Source organism: Xyrauchen texanus, chromosome 4 (genome assembly GCF_025860055.1).
Source record: "Xyrauchen texanus isolate HMW12.3.18 chromosome 4, RBS_HiC_50CHRs, whole genome shotgun sequence".
NCBI classification, from domain to species: Eukaryota; Metazoa; Chordata; class Actinopteri; order Cypriniformes; family Catostomidae; genus Xyrauchen; species Xyrauchen texanus.
The window spans coordinates 56,062,619-56,087,979 of NC_068279.1; the positions used below are offsets into that span (position 1 = coordinate 56,062,619).

Below are 25,361 nucleotides of genomic sequence, written 5' to 3' on the forward strand. Positions count from 1 at the left end.
GTTTAATACTGCCTCTGGCGGTCATCCGGAATTCACAGAATCACAGTTACATGTGTAACTAACGTTTCTGTTTGCACTTGTAGTTTTGAGAGAGCAGTACTACTGTTTGCATTTAAAGTGTTATTTCTGTTATTTATATATTTATTTTATTTATACTGTTATATTTTTTTATGTTCGATTTGTGGAAAGGAGTTAGATTTCTCATGTGAAATCGTACAGGGGAGAAGCCAGTCGGTAGAGTTTATAGCAAAACATTTTGCAGTGTTTGCATGTCCTTTACTGCATAGAATTCATTAAAATAGAAGTAAAATAACATTCATTACAAGTTGATTTCAAAATGCACCTAAATTGTTTTGCATTTTTTTGATTTTCATTTGAATAAAAGACTATTTTCCATTCATATATTTCATCATTGAGGATTTCTTAAAAATTGTGTAAAAATCTCGTGTTGTCTCGTTCTCGTGAACCCAATCTCGTGTCTCGTCTCGTGGAGTATGCGCCTCGTCACACCCCTACTATATGGTCATTAAATGCAAGTGGAACTTTGGAAAGAGGTATTAGCATTTAATCACTTTCAGGATGTGAATTATAATTAAAATTACAATTTCATTAGTTAAAATGCTAATTCTTGCTAATTCATTAAATGCGCAGATAGTTAATGTTGAACTACACCTGTTGTCAGGTGTGAAGTGTGAACTTTTAAATCTTTCACAATGTTCATTGCAAAAATGGTTATCAGAGAGTTTAGTTCTTAGAAAAGATCAAGAGTCATTGGTTTGCAGAAGACACTGGCTTTGAAATTTTAAGTTTTGAAATACTTTTTGTGGCCAGTGTACACTTGTCATTTTATGTTTGAATTATGATGTTTTGTGTCATTTTTTTTATTTTAATGTGTTTGTTTTCTGATTGCTCTCTAGGAGCAAGTGTATAAGATGTCATCATGGCAGCAGTCAGGTCACCCCACCCAGTCCAGCTCTGCTCACCCACAAAGAGGCTTTTACCCCACTCATGTGCTGGGCTTTGACCCACGCTGGATGATGATGCCACCCTATATGGACCTCCGCATGGCTCAAGGGGATTTCTACCCTACTGGTATTCTTTCATCTGGTAAATGAAGAGATAACCCTGATTTATTTATTGTTAGGTGTTTGCTTAGTGAAGCATTACTATTACTACCAAATTATTAAACAGTGTTGAGTGTGTAAGTGGTCCTGCAGCGTTTGTGCTACAGACATGAATGATCCCTCAAATCATGTGTCTTGTTGAGGAGAGGTGTGCTGTCACTTTACTTAGAGATCAGACTTACCATTTCACCTTGTGGATGATAAAATGGGTGAAAAAAATCCCATAGATTTACCTTGAAGGAAGGTCTCGAGTCCTATCTAGAGACCAGAATATCATAAACCTCTTTTCCACCATCGAGCCAATCTGTTGAAAAACCTCATTGCGAAACAGTGTTAATCAGGGCCAGCTGACGTAACGCATACGTCAGTTTGCGACAGTATGTGAGGTAAACATTTGCACAAGGTGGACGATTGCATATTCCAGTTTTTAGGCCTGATTTTTTTCCCTGGTTTTTAATCTGTCAAAGCAAAGGATAGAGAGCTCATGTTCCAAAAAATGAAAGCAAAGAGAAAAGTCGAGAGGTTTCCCATTATATGCTGAGAGGTGATGTATACCACTGGACATGAACACACAAAGTTAAAAGTTCCCAGACTAGGAAATGTTTTGAAAAAAATTATATGAGTGATACATTGAGGTTTAAAGAGCTAGCTGGCATAATCTAGTTTCCTGGTAAAAAAGGTGTGTAGAAAAATAATGGCCGTTTTCCAAACTGCATTTTTGCACCCCGGAAGGGCACTGGGATGCCACTCGAAGAGTGTTTCCAAAACAGAAGAAAACAAATTCACAAAGGTCCCTTATGCAAGACTATTAGCAAAAGGTATTTATACAGTAATGTTGTGCTCCCTTTAGAATACTTGCATCAAGAGCCCTATCCTTCAGAGTGAGTAAGACATAAGGATGATCAATTGCAATTGAAATTCAACCAATGTACTATACTAGTTAAACCCTCATCATAAAATCATGAAGATACACTAAACATACACTATTTTTATTAACTTCACCCAAATATTAGTGAACTTGGCCAGCTTACTAGAAACAATGGAGTTACCTTGACGTTGGCAAATTGATTTGTACTAAAAACGTTCCTCCAGTTGAGCACTGTTAGCTAACCGTGCAAAAAAAATAAATCAAGTATCGGACCATGCTCAAGTGATAATGCTAAAGGAAACGTTCTTCGCCATGTTCAGAACTGTTCGACCTGATGGTGGAAAAGAGCTTATAGGGACTTGAGGGTGGACTCTTGACTTGGAAGCAACAACCCAGGAAACCCTTGCAAATGCGAAGCAATGCCCCAGCAATTACCCAAAACATGAGTATCTGCATAGGTATGAACTAACAACCATTCAGAACACTGGTGATAACAGTGCTTCTCAAATAGTGGGGTGCGCCCCCCTGAGGGGGCTCGGAGCGATGCCGGGGGGGTGCGTGTGACCCTGGGGAACATGCTTTTTTTGCAACGAAGAAGAACACACAGCACAGAGCAGGAGATATGAAGTGCAGATAACAAACCCGTGAGACACCATGGAAAAATATTTAACGGGGATGAAAAGAAAGGCGGAGAAAGACAGAGATAATGAGAAAAACGTAAGTCTACCGAAAGCTAAGACGAGGAAATATGACGAAGCGTATGTAGCGCTTGGCTTCACTGTGACTATGGTTGGAGACGAGGAAAGACCGGTATGTTTACTGTGTCTAAAAATGTTGGCAGCGGACAGCATGCAGCCAAATAAATTAAGGCGTCACTTAAAGACATTACACCCCAATCACGCTGTTAAGCCGCTTGAGTTTTTTCAGCGAAAACGTGCCGAATATTGTCAACAATCGTCCCGCTTTGTGAATGCTACTTCAGCAAACTAGCGAGCACTGTTAGCGTCATATAAGGTGGCGTACCAAATTGCTCAGTGCAAAAAACCCCACTCCATAGCAGAGGAGCTGATACTGCCTGCCGCATTAGACATGGTCTCTGTCATGCTGGATGACGCAAGTGCTGCAAAAATAAAAACTATACCTCTGTCCAATGACACTGTCGCCAGACGTATAAATGACATTGCTAACGATCTTAAAGAACAGCTGGTAGATAAACTCAAAGACAAACGTTTTGCCTTACAGTTCGATGAAGCAACTGACAGCAACAAAGACTGTTTGTTTATTGCTTATGTGCGTTTTGACATGACAATTGTTTGCACACATTGTTTTATTCATGCACACATTGTTTTATTCATTTTTGTTTTATAGGTCAAAGTGTTTTATATATTGTGCTCCTGAGTTAATGTTGCTGATCAATTTGAATTTATTATTATTTATTGATTATATAAAAAAATTTTTTAGTATCAAATGGTCAAAAAACATTTACAGTTTAAATAAGGATTGCATTTTTTTTTTTATTTCAGGCAAATTGATGCACTTTAAGTCTTTTCTGTTACAGACTAAAAAACAATGTTAATAATGTTATTCTTTGTTGTAAGTTGATCTATATTTCTTTTTTTTTATGTTAGTAAGGATACAATGTTATGCAGAGGTGTACTTATAACAATTTTATAGACAAATGATACTATTTACAGTCGGGGCGGAGAGTTGGGGGCGTGAAATGTTTACTTCTTCCTGGGGGGGGGGGCGTAACAGAAAATAATTGAGAAGCACTGCCCTAGCAACACCATAGCCACCACCAAGGACACCATAGTAATTTGCTGTCATCCACTTAACAGCTAGCAACCATGTAGCAGTGCCTTAGCAACCACTCAGAACACTAGCAACTGCATTGGTACGTGCTAACAACGTTAGGAAGACTGTAGTGATGCCCTTGCAGCATCCTAGAAACCAACCAGAACACAACCACAAAGGAATGTGCTAAAATGAACCAAAACCACTTAGCAACCACATTGCATATAGCAACTGCACGCACATGAACAATCTCTCAGAACACTGTAGTAACTGCTTTGGATTGCGCAAACAACCACCCAGAATACCTTGGAAATGCGGTGACAACCACAAACAATATCTTATAGTTGTTGGTTAATAATAACTAACAATATCTAACGACCTAGCAATTGCATAGCAATATGCTTAAAACCCACACCCATTTATTTAGTCTGGTGCTGATTTTTTTATGTTTTTATTTTTAAGGACTGGTTAAACCTGTCATTCAGCAGGATCACCTCAATAGTCCAAGTTCTGCATCTGATGATGGCTGCCGTCTCATCATGCATCAAGAGAGGAGGGCACTGTCCACTGAACCCAACCAAGTGTGGAACCAAGACAGCTACCCCTCTGCCCGCAGTTTCACCCCACCCTACCAGAGACCGCATGAGAACATTGACCGGAGCGATAGGTCGATCTCCAGGCATGACTCTTATGAGGACAGAGGTCATGAATGTGTGGACAGTCCAGCAGAGGATATGACCCATCAAGTTTTCTGCCAGAGCAGAGGCTCAGACGTGTCTCTCGGGTCTCAGCAAGAGGTTCACCATGAGGGGTTCTTGGCTCTAGGCAGGAGTCATCATGGGGAATTCTATAAATCAGACCACAGGGACATCTCCTCTAGTAGACATCAGAAAGACATCACAGAGTCCTTTGACGAGGGCTATGACAGCAAGGTTAAGAGCCATGACTCTGACTTCTGTAGGAAGGACAGAAAGGATGGCAGTGGTCTGACCCAGTGGTCTGACCAAGGATCCAGCAGCAGCAGTAGTATTAGTCAACCGTCAGAGTCCAGTAGCAGAACTTTCAGGAGGACTGGACCCATCAAGAAACCTGTGCTGAAACCCTTGAAGGTCGACGACAAAGAGAACGAGAAACCCAAATCTGAACCCGAAGAGAAGCCCCCCTACAGGCTCGAGAAGGAAGTGGTGACCAACGTTTATGACCTGAAGAAAGATGCCCCACCTCAGTCTAACAGACACTCCGCTCCACCGACTGTCGCCTCCACTGCAGAGAAACAAGCAGAACCTCCAGAAGTCGAGAAATTTACCAACCCGCTTGAAGAGTTGCATAAGGAGAACTGCTGGGATGATATCAAGTCTCATTCTATAGACGTCTTGGAGAGCAGAGAGCCGCCAGCACCACGCCGCAACAACTGGATATTCATTGACGAAGAGCAGGCATTCGGCAGGGCCAGAGGAGCAGGTCGAGGACGTGGTCGCGGCTACAGAGAGTTCAGTTCTCATGGTGGAGCACGTGGAGGACGCAATGATAACAACAGAGTATCCTACAACAACACCAGCATGCAAAGACCTGCTCGAGGACGTGGAGGCCGAGAGTTTAGAAGCGAGGACCTGCAACGAGGCAAATCCCGCAGACGCAACGTCAGTGAGACGCACAGCGAAGCCTCGGAATGTGAGGAGCTGCCCAAACGGCCACGCCAGAAGGCCTCTGAAAACGGAGAGGCTTCGTTCCCTGTGTTTGGAGATCAAGAGGTCAAGAGGGCCGACCGAGAGTCGTGGAGATCGAACAAGGTCTACACGGATGATCAGAGTGCAAGCAGTGATTCCTGGGACAAGATGAAATCGACCAGAGTATTTGGAAGGTCCTTGCCCCCTCGCCTTAATGCTGGATTCAACCATGGATATGGATCGAGGGACATTTCCACTTGGAGGGGCAGAGGAAGTCAGATTGGAAGCAACACCACACAAGAGAACGGATACAACTTCAGTTCAGAATCCTATTCCAAACACTCATTGGAGCGTGAGCCCCTGAAATACCCCTCTAAATTTACCGGACGCTTTGTAGAGAATGGCATCGAGGACCGAGAAGGAAGTTACTATTTAGATAATGATAATCCCGACAGACCGCTGAGAAGGCGTCGTCCCCCGCGCCAGGATAAACCTCCACGCTTCAGGCGCCTGCATCAAGAACGTGAAGGAGGTCAATGGAATAGTGAAGATTATGTTAATGGAGACTTTCCCAATCCATGGTCTGGTCTTTCCAAGGGTGGAGAGAAGCACTGGCCCAACCACTACTTGGGCGGAAGGTCACAGGATGTCAAGGGTCAGAGTCAGTGTGAGGACTGGGAGACTGGATCCGAGAACAGCGACTTCAGTGACTGGAGGGAGAAGCGAGGAGGAGGGCCAAATGGTGACGCGCTGACAGAGGTGGCCCACGGTGACGCCAGCCCTGAGAAGAGAGAGCTCTCTAAACGAAGCTTCTCTAGCCAGCGGCCTGTTGTGGAAAGACAGAACCGCAAGACTGAAGTGTCTGTGGAGAACAAGATGATAACACGTACAGCTGACGTGCCATCTAGTGCGGGTCCCTGCAGTAGAAACGAGAGCTGGCAGAATGGTATCTCTTCCAACAACAAACGGTATGTTCATCAACTTGATAACATAAAGCCCCCACTCACAAAACTCTACAATCCAGATATTTTTATTTTGTTTGATCTAATTCACACTGAATGAAATGCATGAAAATGTCTTCACTCGACAGAGTTCCAGAAGACTCTGTCCCAGTTCTGAGATCAGCATCTGTGTACAGTGTGGACCATTATGATAGTCTTTCCACCAGCACGACTGAAACCACTGGAAAGATCATTGAGAAAGACCTAAAACCCAGAAATACGAAGGGGGACATAACAGAACCTCTGTCCCAGTATGACCTCAGCAGTTACCCAAGTAAGCCAGAAATGTAGTGGCTTCAGATAAAACCATCTGTTAAAGAAGTAATTAAAGACAGACCATTGAATCATTTAAATTGAATGCACACTCATTGTAAATAATTTATATAGTGAGTCAGTTATTGTTGTATCGCAGTTAGCATTAGTACATGTTTATCAAGACATTCGTTAGCTTTCGTCCATAATTTAGAGGCGTAAAGAAGTATTATTTCTTCACTTAAAGGATAATTCATTTAAAAATGATACATTTCTCATTATATAATCACCTTCATACCATCTCAAACTTGTATGACTTTCTTCTGCAGAATACAAACTGAGAAATATTGATTGAGGTATGTCTGTTTGTCCATACAATGCAAGTCAATGGAGTCCAACACTTTCAGGTTCCAAAAAGGACATAAAGGAAGCATAAAGATAATCCAAAGACTCCATTGGTATAATCTATTTCTTCTAAAATAATGGATTAAACCACTGTAGCCGTATGGATTAACTTTATGATGCCTTTATTTCATTTTTGGAGTTTTAAAGTGTTGGATCCCATTGACTAACATTGTATGGATATATTCACATCATATATCCATCAAAATATCTTTGTTTGTGTTCCACAGAAGAAAGTTATACAAGTTTGAGACTGCATTAGGGTGAGTAAATAATGAATTATTAGTAAATAATAAGCTAATAACTTAACATGAATTTATTGATTCAGGTCATAGTAGATGCGATTAATAAAAAAATATTGCATTCACAGCAACGTAGGGAGTGTTGGAGAGACATTATGAGCAGTTCTTTTCACTTACACTTATGTTTTCAGGTGTGTAATCACTATCAAATTATCCTTTTCTGTGGGCCTGGGTATCTCAGCGCGTAAAATCCAGGGTGTGCTGAGTGACTCCAGCCAGGTCTTCTAAGCAACCAAATTGGTCCGGTTGCTAGGGAGGGTAGAGAGTCACATGGGGTAACCTCCTCGTGGTGGTGATTAGTGGGGCTCGCTCTCAATGGGACATGTGGTCAGTTGTGCATGGATCGCAGAAGGAAGCGTTAGCCTCCACATGCTGTGAGTCTGCGGTGTCATGCACGAGTCATGTGATAAGATGCTCGGATTGACGGTCTCAGAAGCGGAGGCAACTGAGACTTGTCCTCCACCACCCGTATTGAGGTGAGTAACTGCGCCACCACAAAGACCTACTAAGTAGTGGGAATTAGGCATTCCAAGTTGGGAGAAATGGGGATAATACATAATTTTGTTATATTTGAGTGTCTGTGATTATTTGGCTCCATTCAGATTCAGTTTTTACGGTATAATTTTAACTTTTAAAAAATTAAGTCACACTTCATTTGCTCCCATTTAAGATGTTCGCTTCAGTTTGATCATGTTTTACCAAAAAAACGCACCATTCACTGGAAGTTCAGCAATGTTTGTCTGAGTGATCAACAGTAACCCATGGGGGCGGAGCTCAGCAAAGGGTCGATTAGAATATATTAATCAGTGTGTGTCAACTAATAATAAACAAGAATTCAGCAATGCTCATTGCTCTGGTATAATTTTAAAATAAGTGAAACAGCAAAAGTGTTTTCGTGTGTTCCACATTATGACACATCGAGTAGCTCATGTGTTTTGTTCTTAAGTGTTGGAGCTGTCAGTGTAACACCTGTTTCTTTCCAGTTGAGAGTGACTCAGGAGCTTCTGTACCCAGTCCAGAGGTGTTCCAGGACACTCTGTCCAAAAAACAGCGGCACCCAATGGAAGACGAGCGCAGGAGGAAAGGTCAGGGTACTCCAGTAAGTCATCACTCGGTCTGACGGCCTTGACTGATTATGACGTGATTGCATGAATCACGCTCCCAGTCCTTCAGTTTATAGTAAATGCACTGGTCCGCAGACACCTGAAAATACCACTGTGTCCATTTCAAATGCAGAGGTTATCTTGCTTGTATGAAGTAACAACATGTATTGCATGATTGTCTGCTACTGGAATTTAAAGTTCTGTGATTGTGCCTCTGTAGGTTTTGGTAAAGAACAGAACAATCACTTCAAATATGCCGCCTCGTTTTGCTAAGAAGCAGGGCAGCATGTCCATCGAGCAGCCTGAAGATGTGGTCTCCACTAGCAACTTGGGTACAGAGATCTGGGAGACCAACAGCACAGGTAACGCTAACAGGACCTGAAGAAGACTTTTTGGAATCCGATTAGATGCTTGTATAAATTGACAAATTATTTTTCTTATTTGATGCTGTTAATAACTGGTTTTGATTTTTTTCCTAAAGCTCTGACTCTCCAATCATCAGGTGGTGATTCCTGGACGAAACAGGTGTCCTACACGGGAAGTGAACCGAATTCAGAGGTACTGATCATTCAATTCAGCTTATTCTGACCACAAACTGCCCAATTAGACAGGAAGAGACTGTCTGACCGACATGTAAAGTGACCAAACACAGTTGCACAGTTGTGTCAGGCTACACCTCAAATCAATTGTTTTGGAAAAGCTGATGTTCATGTACATGTTCCGCTCCTCTGTGCTCCAGGATTCAGACGCTGGACCCGAGCAGAGTAAAGAACACAAACCCGGCCCCATCGGTAATGAGCGCTCACTGAAGAATCGCAAGGGCTCTGAGGCAATGGAGCGTCTGGAGGGACCCATCACTCCCGTCAACGGAGTAGACCTGCACGTGGACAATGTTCTTCCTGTGCCGCCCATTGAGTTTGGCGTCAGTGCAAAAGATTCAGACTTCAGCCTTCCTCCGGTGTCCACACAAGTTCCTGTGTCCAACCCGGTCACCAAGCAGCAGGATGCACTCGCTGGGAACGTGCGTACATGAGCTACAAGTGTGATGTTTACTGCTTCATTCATGTTTGAAGAAATTTGACCCATTTGTTCTATTGTTAATGTGTTTGCCAAGGCGGGTTTAAATCAAGCAATCCCGATTCTGCGTAGAAAACATCTGCAGTCTGGAATAAACCTGAACCCCATCAGCTTCCCGTCCGCTGACCTCACACTCAAGGTAACCGCATCGCATCTGCTGTCATGAGGGATTTAATAAAATCACATGACAAGAACAACACAACCACTGATAATTATTTTAGGGATGCACCAGTGTCTGTTCTGAAACTAACCTTTGAAAATGGATCAGGTATTGGACAAACGAGACCCATCCAAATCCGATGCTGTGTGTTACTCAAGTTAGTTCTTTCGATCAAGCTCCAGAAATGACAAAAGAACCATCAAAGCACTAATAAAGTAGTGCATTTGATTTGTGCGCTATATTCAGAGTCTTCTGAAGCCATATGATAGCTTTGTGATTCAGCAGAAATTTATGAATGAGAGGCCTCTGAAAAACTGCTGTTATCTGGCTTTTGAATGACCTCTTATAGAAGTATGAGGATGTATGCATTTCTATGAATGATGATAATAAACCATTTGTTGTTTTTTTCTGTCAGATGGAGTCAGCTCGTAAGGCGTGGGAGAACTCTCAGTCTCTTCCAGAGCAGGGCTCTCCCAGCGGCATGGGGTCTGGAACTCAGCCAGCCTGCAGCGTGGGCTCCTCCAGCGCCGTCAGCTACAGCTCGTTCAGTGGCATGTCTATGCCATCCATGCCTGTGGCCTCAGTCGCTCCCTCCGTCTCCATGCAAGGTCTGCTCTTGTGTGAATGTGAGCACTCTTATTAATAAAATGTTCAGTGGTTGTGTCTCTCTGAATGCTGTTCTGTATTGTGTGTCTGTAGGCAGTCACATCCCTCCTCTGTATCTGGATGGTCATGTGTTTAACAGTCAGCCACGGCTCGTGCCACCGTTGACTCAGCAGCCCAGTTACCAGCAGGTACACGTCCGCAAACACATCCTGAGTGATTCAGACTCCGTTTTGTTTTGACCCAGCATTAGAAATATAGAATTGTCTTCCAGTATTTTGATGATGTGAGCCGTTTAAAGAGATTCTGCACAATCATGAAAAACCTGGAAATATCATTCATGAAACTTGCTCTAGTGAATATACACTAGTACTTGTTCTTTTGTGACTGTTCGTTTTTAGTTTTGAAACATTGGCACCCTAAAGAGAATTGTTTAAATGTGAAGTGTGTGAAGTTTATGTTAAAAATGCTTTTTCCTATCCCAGTTTAATATGCAGAGTCGACGGAGTAAACTGTTGGTTGATATCTGAAAATGTAAGAAACATACTTGATTCAAGTATGCAAATGTGATCCCATTTACAGTTGGTTTTAAGATGTGTTTGGGGTGGTCGGTGCTGAATACAGTTCTAAAAGGGGTCTAAAACTTTTTGATCGGATCACAGAAATCAAATACGAAGGTAGTCAAAAACGCATGCTACCACACCGCATTTGAGGTGTAACGCTAATCCATCCTGTGTGCGTCCCTGACAGCAGTGACGCACTAACCTATCAACCGCTGTGCAAAAACAAGTTTAAACTTTGCCAGTTACGAGCGGCTTTAAAAGGTAATAACCGTCCAATCGTAAAATGTAAAAAAGTGGATATACAGTATATACACAAACACATGAACTTCACAGATCTTCTTCAGTGTGTCTTTGATATCAACACAGATGAGAAGCACGAACATCTGAAGCTCAGTTAATGCAGGTAATACAGCCGTGGCCAAAAGTATTGGCAGTGACATCAATTTTGTGTTTTGCAAAGTTTGCTGCTTCAGTAGATTATTTTTCACATGTTTCTATGGTATACTGGAAAACAATGATAAGCATTCATAAGTTTTATAAGGCTTTTATTGGCAAAAAACATTCAGTATATGCAAAGAGTCATGTGTTTGTGCTTGGATTACATTTCAGCTGCATCTGGGAGAAACAGCATGCTTTTTTTATTGGTGCTTTGTATTTTTTTACTTTTTCGTGGTTTATTATAATGCAATAGTACACATTTTAATTGATGTACAATGCATTTAAGTGACCAGGTGTAAACCGCGATGAGTCACACCTGACCACTTAAGATCAGATCACCCAAGAAACCCTGGGTCTGAGTGCAAATGGTGCAAGTTGGCTGCAGGACTTTTTGTTTGACCTGACCGGTTGCTTTAAATCTGTTTATTCTAAGAAAGGGTACCAGACAAATCTCTGCCATAGCTATTTCTATATAATAGATAATCCTTCAAGTAATCACAAACTGCTGGAAGAGTCATGAAAATGTATTGGTCGAGAGGAATATGAACAATGAGTATGTGAATAACCCATGTTTCCTGTGTGTGTGCGTGCAGGCAACCCCTCAGCAGATCCCCATCTCTCTGCACACGTCTCTTCAGGCTCAGGCTCAGCTGGGTTTACGTGGAGCGCTTCCTGTATCTCAGTCACAAGAGATATTCAACTCCATCCCTCCATTCAGGTAACTCGGCCATGGTCCATAGCTCTCTGTTCACATTGTATTGTTTGGTATGTTTGTGTCATCAGTTTGAGTGTCAGCCTGGTAGTGATCAAGTTATGTTAAGTTGTGGGCCTGGCAGTGAGAAATGCTTTGTACTATAATGGATGTATTATCAGTAGTGGTACACTTCCATAAATTGGACCAATTTGCTTCCATACCATCTGTGAACTGTACTGGAGTCAACATTAACCCCAGACCAGAAGTGGGTTCAGTTCACAGATGCACGCCTGAGTAAAGAACCACTTTCATACCCACCAAACGAAGTGAACTCTGATGTAATGCAGAGACTGATAATTGTCTGCATTGAGATGAACTCCATCACAGTTGTTCAGGTAAAAAATCCAGACGGTTGTGTCTGCCTGTTGTCTTTTAGGTCTCAGGTGTACATGCATCCAAACCTGTCTCAGCCTAGTGCCATGGTGCTGTCTGGAGGTGCTCCTCTCAAAGGGCCGTACTCTGCGTTCCCTGGCATGCAGCCATCAGAGCTGTTGAAATCGCAGTCTGGATCTCACTATCAGCCCATTAGCGGCAGTCAGCCTTTGGTGTACGACGGTGCTGCTGGAATGAGCACGTCACAACTCATGGACTCACAACTCATACAGGCAAGAGCACGAGAGCACAGCTGTCCTTTTATAGTGATTTTACGACGATTAAACAGGGAATCTGTGTTCATTAAAGTTTTAGAATGTACGGTAAATACTACAGAAATAATTTACTATTATATAAATACATAATTCTCAAAATTATTATAATTTAATGTGTTTTATAATAATAAACTTGACTGGGGATCACAGTGATATTATTATTTATTGGATAATTAAATAAAATTCAAATGGGTTCCAAAAAAAAGTGAGTTGTACTGTTGTTTTTGCACATCCTGTTAATTCACCAAAAATGCTGTAGTAAAAATATATGTTGGTAAATACTGCTTTTTATTAGGCCAACTGTGTTTACATTTACATTTATTCATTTGGCAGATGCTTTTATCCAAAGCAACTTACAAAAGGGGAAAACATGAGCGAATCATCTTAAGGAGACATTTGTACGAAAAGTGTCATACTACAAAGTTTCACTTGCAAAATTAAATTGTTTTGGGGTTTTTTAAGTGACTAGTTAAGTGCTCATGGAAAAGATGTGTTTTTAGCCATTTTTTTGAAGACAGAGTGAGTCAGGTTCATGGATGGATTTGGGAAGGTCATTACACCAACGTGGTATGATGAAACCGAGAGTCGGGGAAAGCTTTTTGGTGCCTCTGTGTTGGTACAACAAGGCAACGTTCCTTAGCCGACCACAGGCTTCTGGCGGGAGTGTAGTTCTGCATAAATTATTTTATGGAATGCTGGAGCAGACCCAGTGACTGTTTTGTATGCAGCATCAGAGCCTTGAATTTGATACGTGCATCAACCGGCAGCCAGTGGAGAGAGACAAACATGTGCTCTCTTTGGTTCATTAAAGACCAGACATGCTGCTGCATTCTGGATCATTTGCAGAGGTGTAATTGCACATGCAGGGAGGCCTGCAATGAGAGCGTTACAGTAGTCCAGTCTAGTTATGACAAGTGACTGAATAAGCAGTTGTGTGGCATGTTCAGAGAGGAAAGGTCTTATTTTATTGTATTGTAGAGTGCAAATCTACACGATCTTGCAGTCTTTGAGCTTGTGTTGCTGTTTTGTTGCAAATAAATGAAAAAGTGAAATTTTTGTGGCAGGCTGAAGTTATGTGATGTCTCAGAACAGTGGCAAAGCACCACTCATTCAGGTTGAATGAAGATATTTGCCAGCTTTTTCAAACAATTTTCCCAGATATAGTAAAAATATAGTTTAGATAAAGCAAAAAGTTTCACGTGTGGCATTCTATTTAGTCTTGTTCAAGGTTGTTGGTAGTGTTAATAATGCAAGGTCATTTTTGCTCATGTTTGATGAGAGCCTCAATGAGTGCACTAAAAAGCATTTTTGTTGTGACATCCTGTCAAGATACATTGGATATAATAAGGAACAAAAGCATAAGTACTTTAAAAGCATAACTTTACTAACTACTATAGATGTCTGTATAAAAATACACACAGTATGCATTCAGTATCAAACCAGCTCTTTCCTCTCACATTACCTGTGTGCCATTTTAATATATGACTTCATGTGGTGGGTAAGTATATGCCTTAACCTCGATTGTGATTGAAGTGACATGTAAGTCTTAAATATATTTGAAAAGTTCTTCAAAAGGGTATTTAAAGTATTAATTTGGAGTGGTGGAGTGGTGGTGGTGCAGTGGGCTAAAGCACATTGCTGTTAATCAGAAGGTCGCTGGTTCGAGCCCCACAGCCACCACCATTGTGTCCTTGAGCAAGGCACTTAACTCCAGGTTGCTCCGGGGGGATTGTCCCTGTAATAAGTGCACTGTAAGTCGCTTTGGATAAAAGCGTCTGCCAAATGCATAAATGTAAATGTTAATTTGGATGTGCTGATACCTGCAGATACCCTGTGCTACTTACAGGAACACCCACAAATTTAAAGAAAAGATTGCAATAATTCATACATAACATATTATGTGTTTACAATCTTATGATGAACATGCATTTCTTGTTTGAAAGCTTGTGATGTGTGGTCACAGGTGTGTCCAGTTTTGTTTAATTTTAGTTTTCTTATGGTTTACAATTGTACAGTAATTTGGCATTGATGTTGAACGTGTTTGTGTTCAGGTGACGATGCCCATGCCTGGCTCTCAGCTACGGTACGGTTCAGCCCAACAGCATCTCATTCTGCCTCAGTCCATCCAGCTGCAGCAGAACCAGAACCTGTCTGTCAGAGCGCCACGCCGTATGATGCCACCTGGATCACAGCCACCTGTCATGAGCGCCAGCAGAGAGGTGAGAGCCCATCACAACAATCTCACACACACACACATACACACACACACAAGTGGGTTAAAGTGTCCAATCACTGTGTGTGTGTATAAATTATCACATATAATCTCTGGTAAATCATTGCGTATTCTTCTGCAGCCCTCTCAGATGGACATGAAAGGATTCCAGTTCTCAGACAAACACAACCACACACCTGGAATACCCAGCGGCTCTTTCAGGTGAGCAAATATAACAACTCAGTATTGAGGAAATCACACAGAACGGAAGCATTAAATTAAGTAAAGTCTCACTCTGTATTTTTTTCCTCATTAAAGTTTACTCCTAAAGAAATTAATCGTCATGTTTAAACATGCATGTAAAATCGTGACGTCACAATCTCAGTACCCACCCTCTCATTGGACACTTTCACTCATTAATTAAATTAATATTATCTATTCTATTCTGATTGGCTGGAATGCATGTGTTTTAATCTTTTAACCTCTTAAAGACTGGTGGGACAGAAATGACCCACTTGTATATTTACATTTATTGTCTTCCAACCAACACAGATGAGCACAATCCTCCAAATTTGGAATGCTCTTCATTGCAAGATAAATAAAATCCATTAAAGATTTTAGTCCAAAAATGTACAAATATGCAGAAATATTGATCAATCTGTCTTTTTTCAGGTTTTACATATTCAACACAAGTTATGATTCATGTCCATTCTGTGTGAAATCTTGCACTCTGTGTAGTGTGTCAGTAGCAAAACACCTAAACATGATATTTGGGAGGGTCTTATGAACAAAATGAGCCCTCTCTCAAAATTTTCGGTGCAGTTGTGATTGGGTAGTCCTTCAAAAAAGTACAGTCGACACGAGTGATGTAAAAGATTTGCGTCATCCATGTTTGTTTCTGGATAAAGTCGGCCAGTGCAAAGCTAGATCATTTTTGACTGATGGGTCGTGTAGCTAATGAAAAGATGAAAACGACAACATGAGGGTTGTATATATCCTTCATGCCGATTTGTGAAGTGTACTGTTTGTTTTTGCACTTTTATGCACTCTGCTTTTGGACCCGCGATCTGATCCACCCTCCTCTGCTTCAGTCACCGTCACAGAGGGCCTGGAGGAACTGATCCTCCCGACTGCATTTTCATTCAAACCCCCTGTTCTACTGCACATCCAGGGGGCTCTTGCATGTCATTCAAGCCGAGATGAGCCACCCTCCCCGGCTTTGCTCACCTTGAGTTAGTCCACGGATCACACGCTCTCCCAGTGCATTGACTTGGTAATCTTTTTCCACTGCTTTTCATTCAGTTTGCATTGGGAGCAGGTGTGCTCCAGGCTTCTCTGACGGTGTCCGATGTTTGAGGCAGTGGCTAAAGACCCTGGGTGAATAGCGGAGCAAAAGCTCTGAAAAATAACTGTCAGTTTGCATTGTTATGGGGAATTATTGAAAACAAAAGTGTCTTTATTGTATGTAGACGTTTATTTATTAGATAATTAGATTATTAGCAGATATTCAGAACTATATTTGATAATTGTTTTATGCCTCTTTGCACAATGGTAGCTGTAAATAATCACATTTGCTTATGAATATTTATTATTTGAAATACTATATATGTTTACATACATACACAAATTTTAGATTGCAAAACAATTTAGTATAAATATAATTTTCCATTTGGGTCTTTGAAAGATTCTTTCATGTGTGACAATGTATGTATTTCATTATGTTTCTCTCTATGTTTTCCACTCAGATCCGGTTCTGTCAGCCCCAGTGGAAAGCCCTCCGGACCCGGAGCTCTTCCAGCCATTGCTTCTCTTTCAGGTCATTACACACAGCAGGTATCACTCACCTCTGAATGTGAATGTAATGATGTGCGTGTGATGATGTGAGCCGGCCCTGATGATGTGTTGTGTGCAGGTTTCTGGCCCTCAGGGCAGTATGGTCATGCACATGAGACCCCCCACCAGCAGCCCCTTCCCCAACCCCATCCAACGGCCCATCATGCAGGTCAACAAGGCCGTTATCATCCGCTCAACGCCCTACACCAGTCCTGGGTGCGAGCGGCCCCCCTCCAAACCCGAGCCCACCGTTAAAGCCCCTGAGGACGGTATGAAGGTGAGCCACCCACTGTAAACCTAGGTAATGTTATTCCATGTACATGGCTGTTTATCAAATTACATCAATAACAAAATGTTAGCCTAAATTACATTTAACACTTTTGAAACCTGATGTTGTTTACCCTAACACTCAAGTAGGGCTGGGCAATATAGCAAAAAAACAAAATACATCTCTGTATTCCTCATCCTGTCCAAGGTGTTCAATGTATAGTTGTTAATTTATTTAATTGCTCTGAAATTACTTGTTTTTTTTACTTCAAGTAGACTTAAACTAGATTTTGCATTGTATTTTACTTCTTACATTTAAATATTTTAAAAATAATCAAGGCATGGTTTCCACACTTTTAGTAAATGAACAAGGAAGAATATTTAATAATTTTCATTTATATGCACCTATTGACCTACATTTTTTATATATGTATTGTAAAAAAAAAAAGTTTTTAATGAAGACTTCCCTGATGAACATTGAGTAGGTTTGGGAATTATTAGGTATTTAACAGTTCCGAATACTCTAAATGATGAGGTCAATTAATTTCAACAGAGTAGAGAAAACAATTCTTGCAAAAGCTGTGTTTAATTTGAATGTATGACTTTACAAAGACTTTATAAAGACATAAATGTAATACAATAATTGGTCCTACTGTAAATTAATTTAAAATCAAAATTAGGGCTGTCGATTTCGTGTTAATTCAGTATGAATAAATTGTTTGTTTTTTTTTCAATTATATTAAAATATAATTAAAATATGTGTATTGTAAATAATATAATGATATATTCTTAAAATAATTGTTTAAGAAATAAAATAATACAAATGCAAACGGGGCAACAACAAAAAAACCCTTGGTGTCCCCTTCAAAAATTGCTCTTGAGAATTGTTATGGTTATTGTCCCCCCCCCCCAACATTTTGATGAAATTTTCGCCCCTGATTGTGTCTGTTGAGTGTTGATTTCACAATGCATTGTTACCTAGTTGGTCTTTTACTCTCCGTGACAACGAGCTTATAGCTAACTAGCTAACCACATAACTGCTTTCATTGCTTGTCAGCTGAGTGGAAGCTAATGTGTAAACATGTATTCACCAAACAGTTTTGTTCAGGATTCGCAGTTTGGTACCCCCACAACTGAACAATTACAGTCCTGGCATTTATAAAATGTAATATTTAAAAGTCTGGTTTTCTACCGTTGAAAGTTTCCCCATAACTTGTATAGCAGAATACGGTGCAACACCGCTGCCGCTGTTTTTCTTTTGACCCGTCAGGTGTAAATGCTTCTTGTTTTACAACCTGCCAATAATTGACTGGCAGTATTAAAATAGTCTGAATTTGACTGATACTAAACAGTACTGATGATTATTTAGCTATTCATTTTATTTGTATTTATTCTTTATTTTCTCAGTGTTCATTTTTAGAATTTGTTGACAATGTATAATAATGTCAGATATACTTTTGATAAAAATATTATATATACATAGTCATAACGGTGATAAATCGGTGAACAATCCTCATAGAAAAGGTTTTTTTTTTATTTCAGCTCAAAGATTACCTATATTGGCCACCATACCTGTACTCAGTGAATTTGCTCCTAAAATCGGTCTCAAAAATCCCATATCGGTCAGGCTCTAGTTCAAACACAGCTGGACAGATTGCAATTCCAAATGCAGTGATCTCAAAATGTGTGTTCATAAGTTTTAAACTAGGTTTAACTTGACACCTTTAAAACACTCTTTATGATGCTATGAGATGTGAGACCACAATGAGATGCTCTAGAAGCATCTGTCTGACACGTGTACATTGACGCGTCCTTAGAAAAGCTGCTATTATAAATCTCTAACTGATTGACGAATTCAATTGCAAAATGGATTGCTGTGGACTGTTAGCCAATGATAGGCTTATGTTCAATAATATGAAATGACAATATATTGTATTCTAAGGCCAGTGTTTCTGTTGTTTTTATAAATGATTTAAATGATTTACCTGCCACAATAATGTAATGCATTTTAATTATCTGAATGATTATATTTATAATATATGTAATATATTTATAATACTACATTATAACTTCATTATTTATCATTATATATTAAATTATTGTTTTTGGGGGGGCTTTTCTCATTAAATATATATATATATGCAAATTATTTTATCATTGCAATGTTTTTTATAAATACAATAAATACAAATTCTAAACACAAAGGTTTTTGCTAACATACTTAATAAAAACATTTTTTTTTAATTACACAGATTACAGTGAAACTCAATGTGTAGGCTTTTCTTTAACTAAACATTGTCATCTGAACACAATCAGTTAGTAACTGCACAAGCCTCAAGTACAACATGACAGAACATGAGAGCAGTTCTTTGTTAATATGATCTGGAAATGACATAAGTCAGATTCACTGAGGAGAAACTGCTCAGAGTAATTTGTTTGTAAATCAGACAATACTGGTCACGTTCTATATACATTGGTAGAAAGATGCACGTTCAAGAACCATTAAATGATGCAGTTCTGGTATTTTATTACTTTTTTATTTTGAATACAGTATATATCGTTGTTGGTATATAAATCTTTCATGGAAATGAATCAAACTTACTAAAACTGCATCTTTGTTACTTAAGTTTAAAGCAAATATGTTTTTTTTTTGTGTGTTTTTTGGACTATCAACACTCCACTAGCATTTGGAGCATTTATAGTACATGGTGTGATGATAACTTTCTTTACCTTAATATTTAAAAGACTAAGGAACTGGTTTTTAGCTTTTCCAAAACACTGATCATTCTTCCAGTATTATCATTTAATGGAGAGATGGTGGAAAGGGTGGAACATTTCAGGTATCTTGGCGTTACATTAGATAAACAGCTCAGCTTCAATCGGCACACACTAGGTATTTACTAGTCAAGTCAAGTCATGTGGTTTTTATTGTCGTTTCAACCATATACAGTTAGTACAGTACACAGCAAAATGAGACAACGTTCCTCCAGGACCATGGTGCTACATAAAAACAACAAAGGACCAACACAGGACCACATGAGACAACACAATGAAATAAAATACATATATATATATATATATATATATATACCTATATAAAGTGCACGTGCAAACATGTGCAAAGTACGGGACAGTACAACAAATTACTGACAATGAACAGGACAATAGACACAGTGCAGCGCCGACCAGTACTCAGTAGTGCAACAAGATGACAGTTTCTAAAAATGTAAACATAACATACTATAAGATAGTGTTCAATGCCATAGCAGTTATTGAGGTAGCAGACAGTTATAAAGTGACAGTAATTAAAGTGTAACTCAGGACACGTGTGTGTGTGTGTGTCAAACCAGTCTCTGAGTATTGACGAGTCTGATGGCTTGGGGGAAGAAGCTATTACACGTTCTGGCCGTGGGGGCCCGACTGCTTCGGTACCTCTTGCCAGACGGCAGGAGGGTAAAGAGTTTGTGTGAGGGGTGTGTGGGGTCTTCCAAAATGCTGGTCGCTTTGCGGATACAGTGTTTTTTGTAAATGTCTTTGATGGAGGGAAGAGAGACCCCAATGATCTTCTCAGCTGTCCTCACTATCCTCTGCAGGGCTTTGCGGTCCGAAACAGTGCAAGTCCCAAACCAGGCAGTGATGCAGCAGGTAACGCTCAGGATGCTCTCAATAGTCCCTCTATAGAATGTAGTGAGGATGGGGGGTGGGAGATGTGCTTTCCTCAGCCTTCGAAGAAAGTAGAGACGCTGCTGGGCTTTCTTGGTGATAGAGCTGGTGTTGAGGGACCAGGTGAGGTTCTCCACCAGGTGAACACCAAGGAATTTGGTGCTCTTGACGATCTCCACAGAGGAGCCGTCGATGTTCAGCGGAGTGTGTTCACCTTGTGCTCTCCTAAAGTCAACAACCATCTCTTTTGTTTTGTCGACATTCAGGGACAGACATTCAGTTGGCTCTGCACCAGTTCGTCAGCCGCTGCACCTCCTCTCTGTATACTGACTCGTCGTTCTTGCTGATGAGACCCATCACGGTCGTGTCATCGGCGAACTTGATGATGTGGTTCGAGCTGTGCATTGCTGCACAGTCGTGAGTCAGCAGAGTGAACAGCAGTGGGCTGAGCACACAGCCCTGGGGGGCCCCAGTGCTCAGTGTGGTGGTGGTGGAGATGCTGTTCCCGATCCGGACTGACTGAGGTCTCCCAGTTAGGAAATCCAGGATCCAGTTGCAGAGGGAGGTGTCCAGGCCCAGCAGGTTCAGCTTTCCAATCAGGTGCTGGGGAATGATTGTGTTGAATGCTGAGCTGAAATCTATGAACAGCATTCGAACGTATGAGTCCTTATTGTCTAGGTGGGTGAGGGCCAGATGGAGGGTTGTGGCGATGGCATCGTCCGTTGAACGGTTTGGACGATACGCAAACTGTAGTGGGGGGGCAGCTGGGTCTTAATGTGCCTCATGACGAGCCTCTCGAAGCTCTTCATGATGATGGGTGTAAGTGCGACGGGATGGTAGTCGTTGAGGCAGGACACTGAAGACTTCTTTGGCATGGGGATGATGGTGGTGGCCTTGAAGCACGTTGGAACGACGGCGCTGCTCAGAGAGATGTTGAAGATGTCGGTAAGAACATCTGCTAGCTGGTCTGCACATCCTCTGAGCACTCTGCCAGGAATGTTGTCTGGTCCAGCAGCCTTCCGTGGGTTGACTCTACGTAGAGTTTTCCTCACATCTGCCGTGGTAAGACAGAGCACCTGGTCGTTGGGAGGAGGGGTGGTCTTCCTCGCCACCACATCGTTCTGCACTTCAAACCGAGTGTAGAAGTCGTTCAGCGCATCTGGAAGGGAGGCATCTTTGTCACAGGCAACTGATGTTGTCCTGTAGTTGGTGATGGCCTGGATGCCCTGCCACATGCACCGCGTGTCACCGCTGTCCTGGAAGTGACTGTGGATTCTCTGGGCATGTGCACGCTTTGCCTCTCTGATTGCCCGTGACAGTTTGGCCCTAGCTGTTCTTAGGGCTGCCTTATCGCCTGCTCTGAAGTCGGAGTCTCGGGACCTCAGCAGCGTGCGCACCTCCGCAGTCATCCACGGCTTCTGGTTGGACCGTGTGGTGATGGTCTTCGAGAAAGTGACATCATCAATGCACTTGCTGATGTAGCTGGTCACTGATGCTGTGTATTCCTCCAAGTTGGTAGAGTCGCCATATGTTGCAGCGTCCCTGAACATGTGCCAGTCAGTACACTCAAAACAGTCCTGAAGAGCAGAGATGGCTCCTGCTGGCCAGGTTTTCACCTGCTTCTGAAGCGGTTTTGTGCGTCTGATGAGTGGTCTGTATGCTGGAATTAACATAACAGAGATGTGGTCTGAGTAGCCGAGGTGGGGGCGGGCTCTGCCCGTCACGCCTGGGATGTTTGTGTAAACAAGATCAAGCTGCTCGTCCCTCTCGTTGCAAAGTCCACATACTGATGGAATTTAGGGAGCACTGTCTTGAGATTCGCATGGTTGAAATCTCCGGCGACAATAAACAGTCCGTCGGGGTGAGCGTTCTGCAGTTCGCTCATAGCCCCATACAGTTCACAGAGCGCTTTCTTAGTGTTAGCGCTGGGGGGAATGTAAACTCCGGTTATGTAAACAGTGGTGAATTCCCGTGTTAGATAAAAAGGTCTGCATCTAACAGTCAAAAGCTCCAACAGTGATGAACAGTAACTAGAGACTAGCATAGAGTTCTTGCACCATTCCGTGTTGATGTATACACACAAGCCACCACCGTGAGTCTTACCGCAGAGAGCTGTATTTCTGTCGGCATGAAATGAGGCGAGCCCGTCTAGCTGAATGGCGGCATCTGGAACTCTGTCGCTGAGCCACGTCTCCGTGAAAACAAAGACGCAGCAATCTCTAAACTCACGCTGCGTAGCCTGCTGGAGTCGGATATAGTCCAGTTTTATTGTCCAGGGAGCAAACATTTGAGAACAGGATAGAGGGGAGAGCCGGCCAGCTAGGGTTTGTTTTTAGCCTAGCATGAACCCCCGCCCTCTTGCCGTGCTTCCGCTTTCTCGCACACCGCTTACGACGTCCTCTCCCCCGGCCACCGGCATCAGGCGACGCCGAGGACTGGATGCCTGGTCTCCGCAGCAAGCCGAGTACGCGTAGCGCCTCCTGCAGGTCATCATGCAGCTTGGTTTTTGCATGAGTCTTATATTTTAGTAGTGTCTGGCGATGGTAGACACTAACACCGGTTGCTCCGATGTCCATGTGCTGCAAAAGTCGGGCTTTTTTAACAAAAATAGCATCATTGTGGATCCGGATTGGCCGCTGTGTGCTACCGCGCCGCCATCTTGGATTATCCCCACCCTACAAGTGCTGTCAACAGAGACTGACAGTTATTCGTAAACTTAAACATCTGTCAGTTCAGCCTAGTCTTCCTCTTCTGTATCAAAGTATTAATGAGACAGTTCTTATGTATGGTGCCATTTGTATTTTCCATATGCTAACAGTTACCAATAAGAACAAACTCTTAAAGATAACTAATCTAGTGAGAAAAATTATTGGTATTCCTTCCCCCAATTTATCGGACTGTTACTTTATATATGCTTCGGAAGGCACACACAGTTTTAAATGATCCGGACCATTTACTTTTTTCTGGCCGCAGGTACAGACTACCCATGTGCAGAAAGGCCAGTCATGGTAGGAGTTTTGTTCTTATGGCTATACGAGCTTTAAACACATAGGTAATCAGCTATTATCTTGCCATCGTATGCTCTGGCATTTGTTGTATAATCTCGTGTTTTTTTTTTTTGTCCCTCTTCGTTTGTGGTTGAAAAGCCGTGGTAGACCATATGCTGTCAGATTAAGAATTTCTAATTTAGACCAGTTCACCCTATATCCTAGTCATAGATCTTCTAGGTTCGGAGACAAATAATAATATATCATCTGCTTAGAGAAGTTAATGCACCCTCCTGTCACACCTCCTGCTACAATGCCAAGAAAACCATCCTCTTTTCTTATTGTGGCTGCTAATGGTTCCAGGGCATGACGGAACAATAAAGGGGAGAGAGGACAGGCTTGACTGGTTCCCCTACCATTAATCCATTAGTTTGCACTGCTGCTAATGGTTGTTTATAAAAATAACTTAATCCATCCAATAGACACTTTCCTAAACCTGTACATTTCCAAAATCTTAAAGATTGCACCCTATCAAATGCCTTCTTGGCATCAAGTGAGATAACAACAATCTGGGTTTGATCATTCGCTGCTGACCACATCATATTTATAAAACCTCTAATATTATCAGAAGAACTACGACCATGAATAAAACCCACTTGATCTATATGTATAATAGATGTAATTACTCTGCTTAATCGATTAGCCAGAATTTAAAGACAATATTTTATATCTTAACTGGATCAGCGAAATTGGACGATACATTTTATATTAATTTGGGTCTATCCTTTTTAAGAATGAGACTTATCAGGGCACCTTTTTTTTTTTTTTTTTTTTTTTTTGAATCTTTTTATTGGAGAATCACAGATGTTACATTTTACAGGAAGTGAAACAGTTCTCCAGTTTCATTTTATTTTACCAAACTAAAACCTTATACAAACCCCCCCAACCAACACACATATATCTAACCCTTCCCACTCCCCACATTTTGACAACAGTCTGGGAAAACAATCTTTTTCCATTTTGTTTGTTACACAGTACTTCAAAAGAGTTTAAGGATCTACACATTGAAAACACACACACAACTGCATGCCCACATTTCGACCCCAGTCGGGGTTAACAGGGCTTTAAACTCAGCTTCACAATTGTCAGTCAGGCTACTAAGTTCCCACCCCATTAAGGTAATTGACCATTGATTTGAATAAACATATATAGAAAAAATAAGAAAGGAAACAGAGAGAGGTAGTAGTAAATTTTCAAATATAAAGGAGTCTCATACTTCAGGCAATACTTTGAGATTCTCAAAATATGTCACAAAGGGTTGCCATTTTAAGTAAAATTTCTGGACGGACCCTCTCAACGTGAATCTAACTTTTTCTAGTTTAAGAAAAAATAATACATCCCTTAACCATGCGGCCACCGCTGGTGGAGTAGCGGATGTCCAAACCAGTAAGATTCTACGACGGGCAAGAAGTGATGTAAAAGCGATAATGTCTGATTGGTCCCGGGTTAAGGTTAAGGTCTCCTTTGGAATACCAAATATTGCAATCAACGGACAGGGCTTAATTAGAATTTTTATAACTTCGGATAAAGTTTGAAAAACAGATGACCAATATTGATTTAGACGGGGACACAACCAAAACGTGT

General features: G+C 41.4%; 1 protein-coding gene across 3 annotated transcripts in view; it reads left to right on the forward strand.

Moving 5' to 3' along the window:
• LOC127643155 (protein PRRC2B-like) overlaps positions 1-25,361 on the forward strand; it is a 61,798-nt gene that overhangs the window by 27,316 nt on the left and 9,121 nt on the right. Inside the window, exons 14-29 of one of the 3 annotated variants that reach the window (XM_052125749.1) lie at positions 918-1,107; positions 4,249-6,421; positions 6,544-6,728; positions 8,394-8,509; positions 8,734-8,875; positions 9,016-9,071; positions 9,253-9,534; positions 9,628-9,729; positions 10,166-10,358; positions 10,450-10,544; positions 11,948-12,072; positions 12,485-12,713; positions 14,807-14,974; positions 15,110-15,189; positions 16,713-16,800; positions 16,880-17,077. In XM_052125749.1, the coding sequence (XP_051981709.1) occupies positions 918-1,107; positions 4,249-6,421; positions 6,544-6,728; positions 8,394-8,509; positions 8,734-8,875; positions 9,016-9,071; positions 9,253-9,534; positions 9,628-9,729; positions 10,166-10,358; positions 10,450-10,544; positions 11,948-12,072; positions 12,485-12,713; positions 14,807-14,974; positions 15,110-15,189; positions 16,713-16,800; positions 16,880-17,077 (4,422 nt within the window). Of the gene's footprint in view, positions 1-917; positions 1,108-4,248; positions 6,422-6,543; positions 6,729-8,393; positions 8,510-8,733; positions 8,876-8,994; positions 9,072-9,252; positions 9,535-9,627; positions 9,730-10,165; positions 10,359-10,449; positions 10,545-11,947; positions 12,073-12,484; positions 12,714-14,806; positions 14,975-15,109; positions 15,190-16,712; positions 16,801-16,879; positions 17,078-25,361 lie in introns of all 3 variants that reach the window. The other 2 variants (XM_052125748.1, XM_052125750.1) reach the window with 2 other exon arrangements.